The 18,864-nt window shown below is 33.1% G+C and overlaps 1 protein-coding gene across 22 annotated transcripts in view; it reads left to right on the forward strand.

The window, feature by feature from the left end:
• The window catches only part of by (focal adhesion protein tensin), a 687,936-nt gene that overhangs the window by 652,732 nt on the left and 16,340 nt on the right, over positions 1-18,864 (forward strand). For 21 of the 22 annotated variants that reach the window (XM_074176604.1, XM_074176595.1, XM_074176594.1 and 18 more), the window contains 2 exons: positions 3,555-3,617; positions 12,000-12,307. In XM_074176604.1, the coding sequence (XP_074032705.1) occupies positions 3,555-3,617; positions 12,000-12,307 (371 nt within the window). The remainder of the gene's footprint in view (positions 1-3,554; positions 3,618-11,999; positions 12,308-18,864) is intronic. The other variant, XM_074176599.1, reaches the window with a different exon arrangement.

Raw genomic sequence — 18,864 nt, forward strand, 5'->3', positions numbered from 1 at the left:
CAGGTGACAAATTGTGGTGGACGATTTTTTTAGAGAGATGGTGTTTGCAACCATCCATTTCAACATCAAATCGAACGTGTTCAAGTGTGAGACTTTCACGAAACAGTTTACAAAATCAAAACACGTGTTTTGCTGTACAATTGCTTCCTCAGGTGTGTTCACACTGACTGAGTTCTACACAATCAGTTATAGCCTACCTTGGTATTTTAGTCTGGTTCACATGTACTCGATTTAGCTCTATTTGGTGACATTTTTCAGGCCTGTACAAAAATGACGACCGAGGTGTCATTCGATTCGTATTTTTGTCTAGAAAGTATAAGGAAAGGTCCGAAAACGCGCCGATAAAAATTACAAAAGTTATAAACAATTAAGTGAAAAAAATGGGGCTTTAGTTTTTCTTAATATTTTGGAAAATTTTCAAAATTTTGGAAATTTGAAAAAAGATTTGAAAAGATCAATGAATTTGCGTAAAAAAAGTCCCGACTCCCGAAACTGTATCTCCATTATTTATAATTTTTACAGAGCCCTGAAAATAGAGCCAAAAGCGCGTAGTCTGGCTTCCGCGCACCTTTCGTCACTCTGACATAAAAACAAAAAAAAATATTTAAAAATATTAAATGCAAATTTTAAGGAATGAAAAAATTCATGTAATGTTGGGATTCATCAATAAACAATAATCCGCAGTCAAAAAACTTTTATCCCAATTTTAACGTTAATTATAAATTTGTTAATTGATAACTTTATCTGAATTGAAAGTTAATATAAAAATCCCTATAATTATTGAACTGAAACCCTGGCATTTTTTTCCTCTGGTGAAGTTATCCTTAATAGGCAAAAAAATAGATTACCGTTGCCAAAATAAAAAAAATGTTATTTTCTATTTTTTTAATTTTTCATTATTTCAATGTCTCATGGCTAAAAACTAATTATTAATATTTTTTTTAATTTTTTTTTACAGATATTGTTAATAAATTTATTATAAACAAATACATTGTTTTTAAGCAATTTGAATTTTTTTTTTGCATGAGGTTAATGGAAAAAAGTCGTGATTTTTTAGAAAAAAAATGGTTTCTTAAAAAAATTTCTTCGTTGCTAAAAAATGCGTTTGTTGATCAACAATCGTTTTTTGCAACTAAATATTAAAATTAAGGAACCGTTTTTTTTTTAATTATCAATTCTATTGTTCTTTAAGGTTTTGAAAAAACTTTTTTTTATTTTTTTTTGATTGTTTATTTGAAAAAAACTGTTATAAACAAATTAATTTATTTTATTTTTTTTCAATACTTTGTTCTATAAAAAAAGTAACTATGTGTTTTTTTTTCAATTTATTCTATTTTATATGAAACTTTTATTATTGTGATACCTTGATACTTGTCTTTTTCATTCGCTCCTTCGCTTTTATAATTATATAATTATAATAATTTTCAAACCATTGCAGTTATAATAGATATGCTTCAAGTCGTTTTTGTTCATTATGAATTTATTAACAATTCAAGCCTTTTACTAAAGTTGTGAGCATCGGAAATTTAAAGAAGGGTAATGAGTAAACTCATTAAAATTAAATTAACAGAATGACTGATTGCTTCATTTAATTTTCTTAAACTTCATACAAATATGACAATAAGTGAATGTTAATGATCCTACAACTACTAAAAGTGCAAGTAATAAAATTCTTATGATTTATTGTTGTATGACACGAAGTTTATGTTGAAAAGACTTATGTTGAAAAGACATAGTTACTTTCATTATAGAACAAAGTATTGAAAAAAAAATTGTTTATAACATTTTTTTTAAATAAACAATTAAAAGAAGAATAAAAAAAAGTTTTTTCAAAACCTTACAGAACAATACAATTTATGATTGAAAAATAAAACGGTTCCTTAATTTTAATATTTAGTTGCAAAAAACGATTGTTAATTAACAATCGCATTTTTTAGCAACAAATAAATTGTTTTAAGAAACCATTTTTTCTCTAAAAATCATGATTATTTTCCATTAACATAATGCAACGAAAAATTTTCGAATTGCTTATAAGCAATGTATTAGTTCATGATTGAATTATTAACCATAGCTGTAAAAAATTAAAAAAATATATTATTGATTTGTTTTTAGCCATGAGACATTGGAACAATAAAAAATTTGAAAAAAAAATTTTTTTAATGTAATTTTTATAAAATTATAATTTTCAATTGTCAATAAAAAAATAGAAAATAACATTTTTTTTATTTTGGCAACGGTATTCTATTTTTTTGCCTATCAAGGATAACTTCACCAAAGGAAAAAAATGCCAGGGTTTAAGTTTAATAATCATAGGGATTTTTAGATCAACTTTCAATTCAGAAAAAGTTAACAAATTTATAATTAACGTTAAAATTGGGATAAACATTTTTTGACTGCGGATTATTGTTTATTGATGTATCCCAACATAACATGAATTTTTTCATTCCCCAATATTTACATTTAATATGTTTAAATAATTATTTTTATTTTTATGTCAGAGTGACGAAAGGCGCGCGGAAACCAGATTACCCGCTTTCGGCTCTATTTTCAGGGCTCTGTAAAAATTATTAATAATCGAGATACAGTTTCAGGAGTCGAGACTTTTTTTACGCAAATTCATTGATCTTTTCAAATCTCTTTTCAAATTTCCAAAATTTTGAAAATTTTCTGAGATATTGAGAGAAAACTAAAGCCCCATTTTTTTTCACTTAATTGTTTATAACTTTTGTAATTTTCATCGGCGCGTTTTCGGACCTTTCCTTAAACTTTCTAGGCAAAAATACGAATCGAATGACACCTTGGTCGTAATTTTTGGACAGGGCTGAAAAATGTTATAATAAAAAGTACATGTGAAATAAACTATCAAACAAGACAGCCAAATAAATCTGTTAACATTCTGAATTCTCAAAATTTACTGAATGGCCGAATAGAATTGAATCTGTGATCTATGGCAAGTCTGATTTTCAATGTGGAAATTGGTAATCATCTCACCTAATGCCATACAATGAGTTAGTGAAATTTGAAATTTCTTCCATGATGTTTATTCATTCACTGTATCAGCGAAACATGTCGTGATATATTTTTTCAAATGAAGTTTGTGGAGATCATATGGTAGGTAAGGTGTAGTTTATGAAATTACTATGGACTTCCATCAAGTGACGGTTGAATCAATAAAAAAAAAGGGATGAAAGAAGAAAGAAAAGAAAAAAAAATGATGTACTTAATTTCAATTATTTCATACCTGAACTTGTGTAGATTATTAGTCACTGAGAAGCCAAAGCTCATGAGATTCAAATTGTTACATAAAGCACTAATCATGTAGAATTCAGTCATCATGACCATGCCTGAGGAAACTATTGACTAGCGAAACAAGTGTTGCGTTTTTGTAAAATGTTCAGTGAAAATATCACAATTGATTTTTTCCCAAATACGTTAAAGATTTTCATCATCACACCCAAATTGAACTGTCATGAGAAGTATCTATTCATGGTCCTATCACGATGTGTCACTTACATCTACTATTAAAGGACTAAGAGTTTCTTTACAATTTATAGACGTTTGAGTTTCCCATCGCCATCTAATAAAAGTACACTGAAGTGGTCTCTTTCCCCCGAGAGGTAAAAGTTTTGTTTTCTTTTTGTCGTTAGCATGTGGAACGTTTTACTTTATTTGTGTTTTATTTCCTTCACGAGATTCTTGTAAATATCACACGATTATTATCATTAGAAAAACAAATCCTGTGAAGTCCTTAATCAATTAACTATCCATATAGTAAAAAAATACCATATATTAGTTTTGAAGAAAATTCTGTGATCTTTGGTATATTTTCATAGACTAGGAGCCTATCCCACTCCTAAATTCAATCTCAATAAAAAGCTAGTCACGACGGAACAGAGCTTGATGAATCTTTCAACTTAATTGTCGATTGTGAATGAATAACTTCATCTAGAAGTTGCAAAATCATTCGAGTTTTTTCATTAAACACTTATACTGTGAAATTCGTTCCAAAAGAGGAATCCTGTTGAAAATAAATATTGTCTAGTTTGAGAACAACTTTTTTTCAATCTGGTTTCTGGTTTTTCATTGAAGGACTGGAATGTTGATTGAACTTTCCACTCGTTGTGAAAGTTTTTCATGTGATACAAGCGAACTTCGTGAATGTACAGTGTTATCAAACTCGAATTGGCACTATTGCTAACTTCTTAATTATTGAAGATACAAGTTCGGTTGAATCAGTAGTTTTTCCGTTGATCAACGTCGTGCTAACAGAAAAACAATTGAACGTCGCGTTTTCTATTCATTTAGTAAAATGTATTTTCTTTTTTGATGAGGCACCCTGTATATTCCGACCTTTATCGAGTGCAAACTCTTTTCTGAATTGCAAAGGTGATTATGAATGTCATCCTTGGACAAAAAATTATGGATTTATGTGCTTTTTTCACTTTTCGTCAAGTTTGGCAGGAAACCTAAAATCATAAAAGAATAATATCAGGTTGTTTTGTCCGTTTTCATGAATCTACTTTGAACTGTAATATATCAGTGAATACTAATTCAATTCAATCCAAATAAGCGCCATTTGAATCACTGCGGTAAGATCCAAAGTGAGTGGACCCTCAAGGGTTTATTGTGGCTCACACCTATTCCTACTCGACCACATTAACTCAGCTTCTTGAGGAAGCCGATTAGTTTGTATAGTGAGTGGTCCATAACAGGGGTCTCCAAACTTTGAAGCCTTCGGGCCATAATGATTTTTTCAGTTTGTTCCAAGGGCCAATTTCTGCCCTTAACTATATTTCTAGACTAGGATAGTCGCAAAGTGCGTGACCTAAGCAAACTTACGCTTTTTTTGCATTTCAATTATTATTGTGTATTGTGACACTTAACGACATCTAGTGGCGAGTAGTGGTACTATGTACTATCTTTTTCAGCTACCCGCTAGGTGGCATTAGGCGAAATTAAATATTTGGAATTACCGCGTTGGTTCGAGAAAGTTCTGGTTCTAGCTAGTGTATTCCGATCACCTCGAGATGGCGGTAATAATTGCATATAAAAAGGCTAATGGCGCAACTGCGAGTTAGTCTGCGTAGGAAAGGCGAAGGAAGCGGAACTCTCTATTGTGAAATAAAGTTACACCCGTCAATAAAAGTATTTTGATTTGACTTATTGTTTTAATGTGTGATTTGTTAGTATGGAAAAGAAGCGAAAAATCGACAGTGAATGCAGAAGGTTCCAAGAAAAATGGAACTTTCAGTATTTTGTGATTGAGTCCAGTAATGAGGCGCTACGTTTAATTTCTAATGAAACCATAGCTGTTCTCAAAGACTATAACATTAAACGACACTATGAATCGAAACATCTTCAAAGTTACTCCAAGTATGAAGTTTGCGGAATGAAAAATTTGAAGCTTTGAAACGCGGACTCAAATCGCAGCAATCTTTGTTCACCAAAGCGAATACTGAACAAGAGTCTGCAATTCGCGCCAGCTTTCGTGTGGCTCTTGAAATCGGAAAACGTGGCAAACCATTCACCGATGGAGAAATGATAAAAGAATGCTTGATTGCAGTAGCTGAAGAAATATGCCCCGAAAAGGTAAATTTATTTAAAAGTGTCAGTTTGTCAGCAAACACCGTGGCTCGGAGGGTGCAAGACATCGCAAAAAATATATCATCTCAACTGTCTGACAAAAATGGACATCATGAGTGGTTTTCTCTAGCATTGGATGAGTTAGCGGATGTGTCAGATACTGCTCAGGTGTTGATTTTTATTCGCGGAGTAGATAAAAGCTATGAAGTGTATGAAGAACTTCCTGATATTGATAGTATTCACGGCACGACAACTGGAGCAAATATTTTTAAGGGAGTTGAAAATGCCATTAATAAAAAGAACCTTCGATGGAGAAATTTGAAATCTATAACAACTGATGGAGGCCAGAATATGTATGGTAAAAATAAAGGAGTGGTTGCACTTGTGTCAAAGGCTTTAGAAAATGATAGTGGTTCAAAACCATTAGTCCTACATTGTATCATTCATCAACAGTCCTTGTGCGGATAATGTTCGGATATGTCTAAAGTTCTAAATTCAGTCATATCAGTTGTTAACTTCATCAGATCCACTGGGCTGAATCACCGACAATTCCGCGAGTTTATTCAACAGATTGGAGAAAATGATTTACCATATTATACTGCTGTACGCTGGCTTGGTTGCGGAAAAGTCCTTAAGCGCTTTTTTGAACTTCGAACAGAGATCGAAATTTTTTTAAATGAGAAGCAACGCCCTTTTGCCGATTTAGAAAATAGTGAATGGATGTGGAAGTTAGCCTTTTATTTCGATTTGACATGAACGAACTGAATTTGAGATTGCAAGGAGAAAATCAGCTTCTCCCTGATTTATACACCAATATCAAATCCTTGAGGCAGAAAATAATACTATTTCAATCGCAATTACGTAAAAAATGTTTCACACATTTTGAAACATGTGAAATATTCAGCCACACTATAGAGACTGAATTTCCCACAATTCTGCAAAAGAAACTTTGATTGCTTTGAAAATAAATTTTGATACTCGTTTTTCAGATTTTGATGTCATTGCGAATGAAATTAAGCTTTTTCAAAATCCTTTTGATTCTGACATTGAAACCCTGGCTCCGGAAGTCCAAATGGAAATTATTGATTTACGGTGCAGTGATATGCTCGAGAACAAATATCAAAAGTCATCTTTGTTGGCATTTTATAAGAGTCTTCCACTGGAACAACTTGCTAATTTGCATAAATTTGCTCGTGGGTTGTTTTCTGTTTTTGGTACTACTTACTTGTGTGAGAAAACGTTTTCCAAGATGAAGTACACAAAGAATGTTTACAGATCTCAATTAACCGATGAGCATCTTGAATCTCTTTTGATAATTGGTACAAGTGAAATTGATCCACAACTACAAAGTATTGTCGGTGGAAAATCACAATTACATAAATCTCATTAGTGTTTTTGTTTTACCGTGATTCATTTCAATTATTTGTTAGTTATTAATATGCTCAAACTCATATACTTAAGTTAAGTTTTCTTTTTCATCATTTTTGTCGTTAAGTTTTACCTTGCAAGTGAATAAAACCGAGTAATTATCGTTCTGTGTTTTCTTCTTCAACTTATCACAGCAATAGTAACAACAATTAGGTAATCATTGGCTGTCGCGGGCCAGATTGATGACAGTAAATCATTGTCTGTCGCGGGTCGGATTGATGACACTGGCGGGCCGGATTTGGCCCGCCTGCCGGAGTTTGGAGACCCCTGGTCTATAAGGTCAAATGGTAAGAGTACGGCTCTGCCGAACTCTAAGAACCTGATCCGGAAGTTTTGCAAGTGGCATTTGATTTCTTTCAAGACTCATCTACACGCTATTCCGAATCGAATGACACTTGTTCACAAGCACAGTTCGACCTAAAAGGAACTTATGAACTAGACTTTCAGGGAGTGAACAATGTTTGAGATCTCATAAACTCGCGGCGTTTGACAAAACTCCACACCAGTGGTACTGGGAAGGGTAGTGAATACAAAGTTTGAACCCTTCTGCCACCGTAGAACAAACCTGGGTTGAAATCGTCGACGATTTCATATGCATATCATATTTTGACTTGGCAACAGAACGCTCTCGTTTATCTGTGAATGTAGTTGTTTGCGTTTTCTTCAATACCATAAATAACGTTTTCACCTTACTGGAAGTGCTGAATGATGTATCTCACGTTCTTACTAATTCCATGTTTATTCTGTAAGATATCATTTTGTTGAAATTGTTTTAATGGATATTCAATTCTTTAACCTTACACATACGCATGCATTTTTTTAAACTCAACACATATGCACAATGCACAGTGGAATTTGTTTGCACTTCTAGCACTCTGCAATTTTTTCCTGTTCACGTTCCTGTATAGATTGTGCAAGAAGTTTTGACATGCACGCCTTGGAAACGAGAATAGCTCTCTTGAAGTTGCAAATTCTGCATAAATTCACGAATCAAAACCAATAGGAATGTGGAATGAGAATGAGAAGTCATGATATTGATTCTCATTTCCTTTAAATTTCCTGTTGATTGACTGACACTCTTATATTAACGTCTAGCCGAAGCTACTGAACATAGAATCTTGAAATATGCAGGTAGGTTTTTTGTATAGCGTAAATGAGCATCAAGAGAGGGAATCTGGAAGTTTCACTCCCAAATGGGAAAAATAGGCATTCAAAGATTGTATTGCATTTCGTCAGTTTCGAAGTTGGAAACTTGAAGTTTTGGGTTGATGAAAGAATATTGTAATTATTTGTTCAGAATTTGGGCGAGTCGTTTAAAAGTTATCACACGTTGCGTCTACTGTAAGACGGCGGGAGACGATAAGCAGCCAGAAAGGGAATCAGGAATTTCCACCCAAAGGGAAAAAAATAGGGGTTCAAAGATTGTATTGAATTTCATCAGATTTTAAGTTGGAAAACTGCAGTTTTGGCTTCATGAAAAGATATACTAATTTGTAAATTTGTTCGAAAAGGTCTGCTACGAAACTCAGTGTGACAAGTGAAGTTCCACGCGGGCGAAGCCCGCGTGGAACTTCACTTGTCACACTGAGTTTCGTAGCAGACCTTTTCGAACAAATTTACAAATTAGTATATCTTTTCATGAAGCCCGGTTACAACTAGTAAAACATATTTTGAAGTTGCTGTCAAATTTGCATAATACCTCGAAATACTAAAGATACAGGGTGGGGCATCCCATACGACACGGTCCCTGTAAACCAAACCTTCAATTTTTCGGGAATTTCTCCGCTTCATCATATGAATACTTATTAGGGCTACAGTAGAAAATATTTTGAAGTTTTCTTGATGGCTCATAAGACATATCAATGTTGTGTGTTTTAATGGAAATATCCTGTATTTTGTTACACTTTTGAGTAGGCCAGGGAAAAATGATATGATTTCATACAAGGTACTATATACGAGTATTTAATCATAACCGTTATTATAAACGAAGCATAAGAGAGGTTTTGGAATATTTATTTCAATAAAACCCGTTCCTAGATATTACACAGAATGTTCAAAAATCATTGTCACTTTTTTATGACTTCGAACAAAGATAACGTTGTTATTTCGAATGGAAAACCCTATATTTTTTCGGTCTGATCAATATAAATCTCAATTATTTTTTATTTCATTTTGGCATTCCCTATATCTAACCTAAATAGTTTTGTAGATATTGGATTGGATTTTTCAAATAGTAGTTCTTATTTCGAATCACTTTTCGAATCAAGATAGCTTTGAAATGACATTCATTTGATTTGCTCACAAAGCAGTTCTTTTACTTCACTTCATTGAAAATATTCACCGTTCACTAAAATGGAGTTACCATTTACATTCAAATTCTGGCAGTAGTTCATTAAATAGACTACTTATACAATTTCTTTTATTCAACTGAAACAACAATAAAATATGAAACAGTAATGTATTCAATTCGAAAAAGGTGTTCGAAATGACGATCATCCTGTTGAATACGAAGACCCAGCCTCTCTATGAAAGACTGCTCAACATTTAAACAGCCCTTCTCTATTTCATAATTCTCATTGTGGTTGTTGAAGTGTCGTAAACCTCATTCATCAAGTATCGTGTATGAAAAAATCGACGCAAGTCAAATCTGGTGATGTCGCAGGCCATTTTCGTGGTCCTCCCCTACCAATCCATTTATTCGGAAAGTACATATTCAAAACATGCCTGACACTGAATTTGAAATGTGCCGGAGCTTCATCCATCACATCCGTTGTTTGATATATTTGGCGGCACATTCTTCAGAAGCTTAGGTTCCTAGAAATTATAAAAAAATTTTAGAATTCAAGTTTCCACATTGGCAGATCAAGATCTTCAGATGATGTGGTGCTGCAGGTTTTTCCTGGTTTTCCTGCAGTTGAAAAAGCAAATGCCCCACTGGAATCAATGAAGTCACCCCGGAGCGCCAACTAATTTTTATTGTTGTTTTATAATTTCACAAATTAAGGTTTTTTCTTTCAAAAAAAAAGTTTACATCGAAAAGGTAGGGTTTTATAACTTGTGTACCTATAACAGACCATCTATTCTGGTAGCAACCAAAAAATATAAAAAATTGAAATATTAATAAAAGCTGAAGATTAAAAAATATTACCAAAAATGAAAAATTAATATTAAAAGATTCCAAACCAAGTAATGTCACGACGTTTCGATTGTTAGTATTCACAATCGTGTGATAACTGGACTTATGCCTCCCAAATCTGACTATTTATAGGTCATTCGAGTGCTTCCACCAATCCCCTCTTTCCATTCTCCGTTTCATTGGTTTAAGCGGAAGATGACCGTTTGGCAATAGTTGGTCGTTTTTCTCTTGATTAGAGGTTTCCATATATTACGTATCTTTACGCTGGCTTGACTGAATGCGTTGTTGGACAACATATACGCAGTTTCTTTGAATTTTCTCCTAAACCAGTGTTCTTCTTTGTGAATGATTTCAGCTTGAGCCCATTTGATATTATGTTAATGAATCCAAACATGTTCTGCGATTCCGGATTTGCTGATTTCTCCTCGCTGTGTGTGTTTTTTGTGCTCAACAATGCGAACTTTCAATGACCTCTTAGTTTCACCGATGTATGATTCTCCGCACTCGCAGGGTATCCGGTAAATGCAATTCTTGGATTTGCAGTCTACGTTTGGTGGCTTGGTTTTTGTAAGGCTGCTAGGCCCAGATCTGAAGCAGGTCCTGATGTTATACTTGGACCCAATCCTTCTTCATTCATCATTCATTCATCATTTCCGATAATCCTCTGATGTGGGGAAGGACAAGTACTGGTTGTGGCGGCTTCTGTTCCTTGTGGAGCTCTTGCTGTCTTCCAGCTAAAGCCTGTTCTACTATCACTCTGGAGTAACCATTCCGTTGAAGGTCATTTTTTATGATGCCTAGTTCCTTTTCGAGACTTTCCTTTGTATTACAGAGCCCGAAAGCACGGTCTAGTAGAGTCTTGATGATTCTTCTCTTAGTCGATTGATGGTGGTTGGATTTCTGGTTCAGATACTGTCCCGTGTGAGTAGGTTTTCGGTATACAGATGTTTCCCGTTCAGTGTCGGTCCTCTTCACCAATACGTCTAAGAATGGCATTTTCGTTCCTTCGTTCCTTCTCCATTATGAAAGTGATGGAAGGACTTACGTTGTTGATTTGTTTCAGGAAAGTGTCTAGTTCTGCATTCCCATGGTTCCATATTATGGAGGTGTTGTCTATGTATCTTAACCAGACTCGGGGCTTCTTGTGGGCTTCTTCAATGGCCAGAGTTTCAAACCACTTCATATATATCAGCTATAACCGGTGAAAGTGGCGATCCCATTGGCAGTCCCTCATCTTGTGTAAAGAATTCGTCCTTCAGTTGGAAATAGCAGTTTCGTACACAACATCCTAGTAATTCAATGATAACTTATTCTATCTTTCGGGTCCCCATCTTCGGGTAGCTTCTTCTGTATAATTTGAAGTGCTTCTTCGACAGGAACGTTGGTGTAGGGGCTTTCCTCGTCGAAACTGATCAATTGGTCCTGCTTTTTGACTTCGATTTTTTAATTTTCATTCTTCATTTTTGTTAATGATATTTTATTAACAATAACTGTCAATAAGAATTCTTTCGCTAAATTGAATAAATGTTGTTTCAAAGCTATTTTGATTGAAAGAATTGAATTGAGTGAATTAAAAAATAATTGAATTCTATATTTTTCAGACCAAAAAAATACAGGATGTTCTATTTGAAATGACAAAGTTATCTCTGTCCGGAATTATATATAAAAAAGGGACATATTCCATCGCATAAGTTTCAATATTACAAATGAAAAATATTACAAACAAATCATTAACTCCAAAGAACTGACTGCCATCATGCATCTATATATCACAATATTCAATATTTTTACTTTGTGTAGGAAATTCAAACATTTCCAAATAAAATACTGAAAGTAATAAATTTTTCCACAGAAAGGACCGACCGACATCCCCAACAGAACTCACTAATGGTTCTGGCATCGAATACACCAACACTCCAACCCACCGCAGCGTTTCGGTTACTCCAACTTCAGGATTCAGGGAATCAGAAAATTATCAATATAGTCCAAAGAGTCCAAGCTACAACGGTTCTTCGTCACCAACAGTTTACTATGGAACTTCCAGAAGGAGTTCCGTGAATTCCAATAATGAGTCGCCGCATGAAGTTTCTGCAGCCAACGTCAAGTTTGTTAGAGACACTTCCAAATATTGGTATAAGCCTTCCATATCAAGAGAACAAGGTATGTTTTTACGTTACGTTACTAAGTTGAGATATTCGGTAGGTTGATCAAAAATTTTCAGCCTCATTTGTTTATGAATTGTTCATAAAGAAATAGATTATGTGGGTATTTGAAAATAATATTGGAATTTTGTGTTCTTCAACAACGATTTTCAATTTTTTATGATCGTTCGTAACAAAGTATTCATTATTATTCGGCTATTTTTGTGATCATTTTATTTTGAATTGATTTGAACCGTAAATTATTGTTATGAATCATTTTATTATTTTTTTAAAATTGTGTAAGGTTCAAATAGTTTAGTATACTCTCAAGTATAGCAGGTACTAAAATTGTCTCTACGTATCGTACAAGTTTCGAAAATTCACAAGAGAAAATTCAAAAAATTGAAAAATTGTAAGATAATAAATTTTCAGATAAAAAACCAAATTATTTTTGAATAAATAATTGCATTGGTTGCAGATTGAATAAATAAACAACATTTCTCTGAAAGTATATCATCATTGTTTATCATGCAAGAAGTAAAAAAATTGCGAAACCGTCAAAAATGCCTGTTATTCTCGTAAACAAATGCAAATAACAATCGAATAATAATAGTTACAAATTATTTAAGAAGCTCATTTGAAAGATCTATCAATTCTCAATAGGAATGTATTCAATGTTGATTTTTATATCTTCAAAAGTTTCAGAGTTATGTACACTTTTTAATTTACAAAATGAGTGGTTCATGCAACTTTTGTAGCACATAATTTTTGAAAGAACAATAAAAAAAAATCTTTAGATTTCTAGAATGTATGATTGTTACTGTAATTTTCAGCAGTTTAGAATTTGAGAATTTGTTTGTAACAAATTGTTCACTTAATAAACAATAATATTATTGATAAAAATTTTTTTCAGGTAATTCGCAAAGAAATGTCAATTACGACTTCCAAAATAGAAAACATTACTCAACTGATCATTTGAACATTTGAAAAATAAGAAATCACGATTATAAACAGTTAAAGATGGTATGTAGTTGAAAACTCTTCAGTATTTTGGAAAAATCGGAAGTATGAATAATAAATAGGAGAGGTGCAAGTATAGAGCCCTGAGGTGCTGCATGTATCACTTTCAGTTCTGATGATGAGTTATTATTGATGAGAATACGCTGTGTTCTATTATCGAAGAAAGATTTTGAAAAAAGATTGACTTTTCTCATCGAATCCGTAATAACAAAGTTTTATAATAGTTTAAATAATTTCTAACTGTACGTGCAAAATGCGGTGGAGCTCCGTCTTGTTGGTAGTAAATAGTTCGATCTATCTCATTTTGATGATTAACATCAGGAAAATGTATTTGTAATGTAGGCACTAAAAATCTAGATGGATAAGGGCCAATAATTTTTTTTGTTGATGATACCAGCCCAAACGTTAACTTTTTTAGGATATTGAGTGTGAGTCGCACACATCCAGTGAGGATTTTCTCTGCTCCAATATCTACAGTTTTGTCTGTTAACTGTTCCGTTTAAATAAAACGTCGCTTCATCAGAAAACACTATTTTGTTTATGAACTGCAAATCTGCGTTCATTCTGTCCACCATCAATGCACAGAATTTTTGCCTTCTATCAGGATCATTCTCATTTAACTCCTGAACCAACTGAACCTTGTAAGGGTAGTATTTTTCTTTATGCAGAACTCTCAAAATAGATGATTTACTTACATTATTGTTGGCGGCAAGTTCTCGAGTTGTCTTATGCGGATTTTCCTCAATCTCTACAAGTACATCTAACTTGTTTCATCAGTAAATTGAACATTCCTACCTGGTTTTTCAATATTTTTTACATGTCAAGTTTCACGAAACTTTTTTACAATTTTGCTAACTGTAGACTGTGACACGTATTGACCAGGGTATTTATTATTAGAAATTTCACAAATCTCCTTTTAAGTTCTTGTTTTATTACCACAATCAATCATAATTGAAATGTATATTCTTTGAGTCTCGGACAAATGAGCCATAATTAAATTTAATACACCCACAAATATTATACTGACGTCTTTTAGTAACTTCAACTACCTAAATGACAGCAGCCTACTAGATTCCTTTCAATTGTTTATTTGGCTTTTTGTCTGATATTTTAGTATCTTCAAAGATTTTTTCCAGGATTCTAGGTTAGTAAGGAGCGTGTTACAGGGATGTCATTTTGAACATTTAATTTAATTGTAAAAATTAATTTTCTCAGTTATGATTGCATCAAACTCAAAAAACTTTATATTGCTGAACAGAGGACTGAAATCACTTTCCAACAAGGTGCCACACGACCCCCTTTGCTATTTGAAATTTTCGAGGAGGTGCTTATAATTCAGAACGGGTGCTGGAGGGGAGGAATATTTTCATACTGTAAATTATCAATTTAAGAATAAAAATCGACCTGTTTCAGGTTTTTTTCACATTGTGCATTACAACGCTAAAAATGAATTTATTCCATACATATGGACCGCACTGTATACACAGTGAACATAAATATTTCAAAGTGCAAAGAGCAAGAAATCTTGCTCTCCTGTATTCATGAAGGAATATTTTTTTGAACTGAGAAACATATTCTCTCAAGTTGAATTTGAATCATTATTTCAAATGGACTGAATAAACGCTTCTTCTAAGTAAAAAAAAAATTCCACCAAGATTGTGCATACATTTCAATAGAAATAATCACATTAGCTCAAGAGAAGTAAATATGCATTCTTTAGTCTGAGCAAAATTAATCTCGAAGCAAAACTGTTTTGGGTTTTGAAAGAATGATATGTTTACTTGGAACATTATTTGAATGTCTCCGTATGAGAAATTAATTGTTTTCCTTTGAAGAGAAGCATTTTTCATTGATACGCTTCTATTTGTACAAATCAATTAAACTCATTTACTTCATCAAAGATGAACGTATGCTTCTGTTAATAAACTGTCCCTCTCTCATTTGGATGTCTTTAGTTACTTGAATCCAAATTATCTCATCTGTAATATGAACAGCTATGAGTGGTAAGGAAAAAACTTAATAATACATCACATATTATGATTGTTTTATTTGGAGCAAATGCAAATCATAAATATTATCCTGAAAAAGCATGCGATAGAAAACAAATCGTAATAGAGAACTAAATTTTCTTTGGTAATTTTTGCTTAAATATCATATTCCAACCGCACACTTTTGAGAGATCATACAGTTATACAAATAACATAAATAAATATTCAATAAGAAAACAAATATAAAAAAGGGTCATATTCTTTACAAATTGCAAACTAACAAATAAAATGGAATCGAAGCCTATAAACAACATTACAACTCAGACAAGAAAATGAATTAATTTATTAGTAATTTTACACAAATGATGTTTTTAAAACTAGATGCCATTTTGGTAAATAACATTAAAGAAATCACTGTCGTCGATCAAGTTCTACATTCTGCTTTTGTTCATCTACAATTGCCGGAACATCACTTGGATTCTGAAACAAAAGAAATCAGCACATCATCCTTAGCCACTATTTCAAATATATAGAAAGGTGAAAATATGAAAACAGCAACCCCTTAAGAAAAAAAATGTTTTTTTCTTCAATAAAACCCTGTTCAAGTGGGTTTATTCCGTTAACCAACCCAATTGTTGTTCGCATGCGAATGACAACCCTCAAAATTTTAAACTTGTCTGAGGTCTTATTGTTACACATACGATTCCTAGCAAGTTAAAAGGTGCTTAAACATTATTTGATCAGAAATAAATAATCAATTCAAAAGACGTACCTCAAATTCCTTCGAAGTGAACAGAAGTCTATACAGAAAAATTGCCTTTCAAAATAATAATTTTGGAATTGTTATTGGAATTCAAAGTGTCGTGTGAGTATTATTAGAGGATCAATGAGAAATATAAAATGTTTCGTTGAAAAAATGTTACTCATGATCATACAGACAAACTTAAAGGAATATGATTCGCTATTTAAATAACAGCATTTACTATTTTCACGTTTTTGGAAATTCATATTTCATCTCTAGTGAGTTTGGTAATATTTCTACCTATTTCTTACATTCCTAAAGGAAATCTATCAAATAATTTCAAGCTGAGTAGGATATATTCAGTTTGTTCCCAATGAATAACATAAAAACATTTCTGAAGTGATTACAGAAAGCAAAGACGTTTCGGAATTCAACAAATATTTACATGTTGAAATCAGAAAGTGACTGTCACATATAGAAGCTTTTTATACCTACTGGTGCCTATTTTGGTATATTTTGTATTATCATTTATTGTCGAAACTATAAGTACCTCTATCTTTCAATAAAAAATTAATTCGGTCTAAGAGAAAATAAAATTTTATTTAGAGAAAATGCTCTTATTTGAAACAAGATAAAATGTGTGTTCAAAACAAAAGATTGGCAAATTTGAATCAACGTGGAGGATTTTTCAGTTCAAATTTATATACACTTGCAGAGCTCGGCATATGTAATAAGGCAAGTGTGAAAAATTACGAAGCATTGGTATAATTTACGCAAAATGAAAGCAAAATTAAGAGTTGACGTCAAAGTTTACCACTTACTCTTCGGCACTACGTATACAATGCGGTACTTACTGATATAGCGGAGTTTTATCCAATTATAATACTTACCCATGAAAATATTTTTCAACTGTGCAAGACCCCAGTATTGTAAAATCTGTTCCATTATGGTAGATACAAAATAATCGGAAAGAAATTGCACTGCCTACAGACACATAAAACACTTCCTCCTCAAAAAGGCAACACACCAACATCACTTTCCAACACATACTGGCGCGTACGCAATTCTTACAACGGAATTCTCCGCTCCCCTCTCACTTGAGAGGGTCATAGAAAGACCAGAGCACCACAGGGTTTTTCAAACTGAAATGAATGAAATACTTCTTCAAAAGAAACCCTGTTCATTCTATACAAAATTCCTGTTATTTTTAGTCGATCATAATATAGTTTTGTATGTAGATTCACAAAACTCTTGTTATAACCGAATTGAGTTATTTGAAGGAATACAGTATTGAATTCAAACAAACACTATGTGTTTAGATCAAGTTGATATTGCTCTTCATTTGAAACAGTTTATTTTTCCCTTCAAACAGGTGGTGGATTTTGAGATGATATTATACAGGGTGTTTCTTAAACACATGCTAATATTCAAGGAGGTAATCCTTAGACCCATTTTAAGGAAAAAACGTCCTATGGACGTATGTCCTAAACGCCTTAACTTTTGAGATACAAGGTGGCAAAGTTTTCAGAAATAATCAGTTTTTTAATAATAACTGAGAAATTTTTGTAGACATCTTTGGCATATTTGGTACATATGTTCCATGCCTCAAGGCGCATTTTCTGATGTACAATTTTCTTAATTTTCTCTGCCAGTGGCAGCCAGTGGCGAAAAAAATACTACGCCCCTGCTTTATCTTAAATTAAAAATTATTTTTAAAATCTATACATCTTTGAGCACATTTGATTTACTGGGTTTTCTTTGTCCGACGCATGGTTTTCGCTCAAAAAATTAAAAATCGCTTTACTTAAGGATAAATTCCTTAAAAATCTGATGCGGTATCGTGCATCGACTGAAAGCAAACTAAGCGATCAGATTTGTTGCAAAATAATTGAGGATCTAAAAGGTATTTGTTTGTTGTCAGATGCACTGTTCTCAATTAAAATTACGTCATAACGCAGCACCGCTTAATAATTTTTGAAAACATAAATTTAGTTATCTTGGAATAAATGACGTGTAGCAGAATTTATTCACTGCACCTCTTGGAAATATGGAGTTTGTCGATATGTGATTTCCTTTAAAGATTAAAAGCAGAAAAAACAGCGTACCCACCATAGCAATAAAAAACGAATTCTCTGTATGTACAAACGTCAGTAGCTAATATTGATATTGGTTTAAAGTAAGGTGTTGGTGTTAAAAACTGTCACAGCGCGTTTTCATTGATTTTGAAGTGTTATTGAAGTTATTTTGGTAGTCCGGTGTTTTTCTGAATATCAGTAAATATGGTAAATTATACGAATGCGGAAATGGCGCAAATGCATTACGTATATGGCCTTGCCGATGGTAATGCAACAGAAGCCAGGCGCATTTATCAGGAAAGATATCCTAATCGTGCCTTACCAGATAGCCGAACCTTTTCAAATATTCATCGTCGACTTGGGGAAACTGGTAGTTTCAAGAAAGGGACTCCGGAAGATAGACCTCGTGTAGTAAGAACTCCTGAAATTGAGGAAGCGGTGCTGCAAGAAATTGAGGAACATCCTGAGACGAGTACGACAAATTTTGTTCACAGACGAAGCAAATTTTTCTCGGAATGCCATTCAAAATTTCCATAACAATCATGTTTGGGCTGAAGAAAATCCTCATGCAATAACCGAAACCCATTTCCAACACCGATTTTCGGTTAATGTATGGGCAGGAATTATAGGTGATCATCTAATAGGCCCATTTTTTCTACCAGAACGCCTTGATGGTCGTTCATATTTACACTTTCTCGAAGAAGACTTACCTGGGTTATTGGAAGATGTGCCACTTGCGTTAAGGAATCGA

The sequence above is a fragment of the Leptinotarsa decemlineata genome, unplaced genomic scaffold (assembly GCF_025532065.1).
Source record: "Leptinotarsa decemlineata unplaced genomic scaffold, Ldec_3_MD MMD2_tig00001973_RagTag_RagTag, whole genome shotgun sequence".
Classification (NCBI taxonomy): domain Eukaryota; kingdom Metazoa; phylum Arthropoda; class Insecta; order Coleoptera; family Chrysomelidae; genus Leptinotarsa; species Leptinotarsa decemlineata.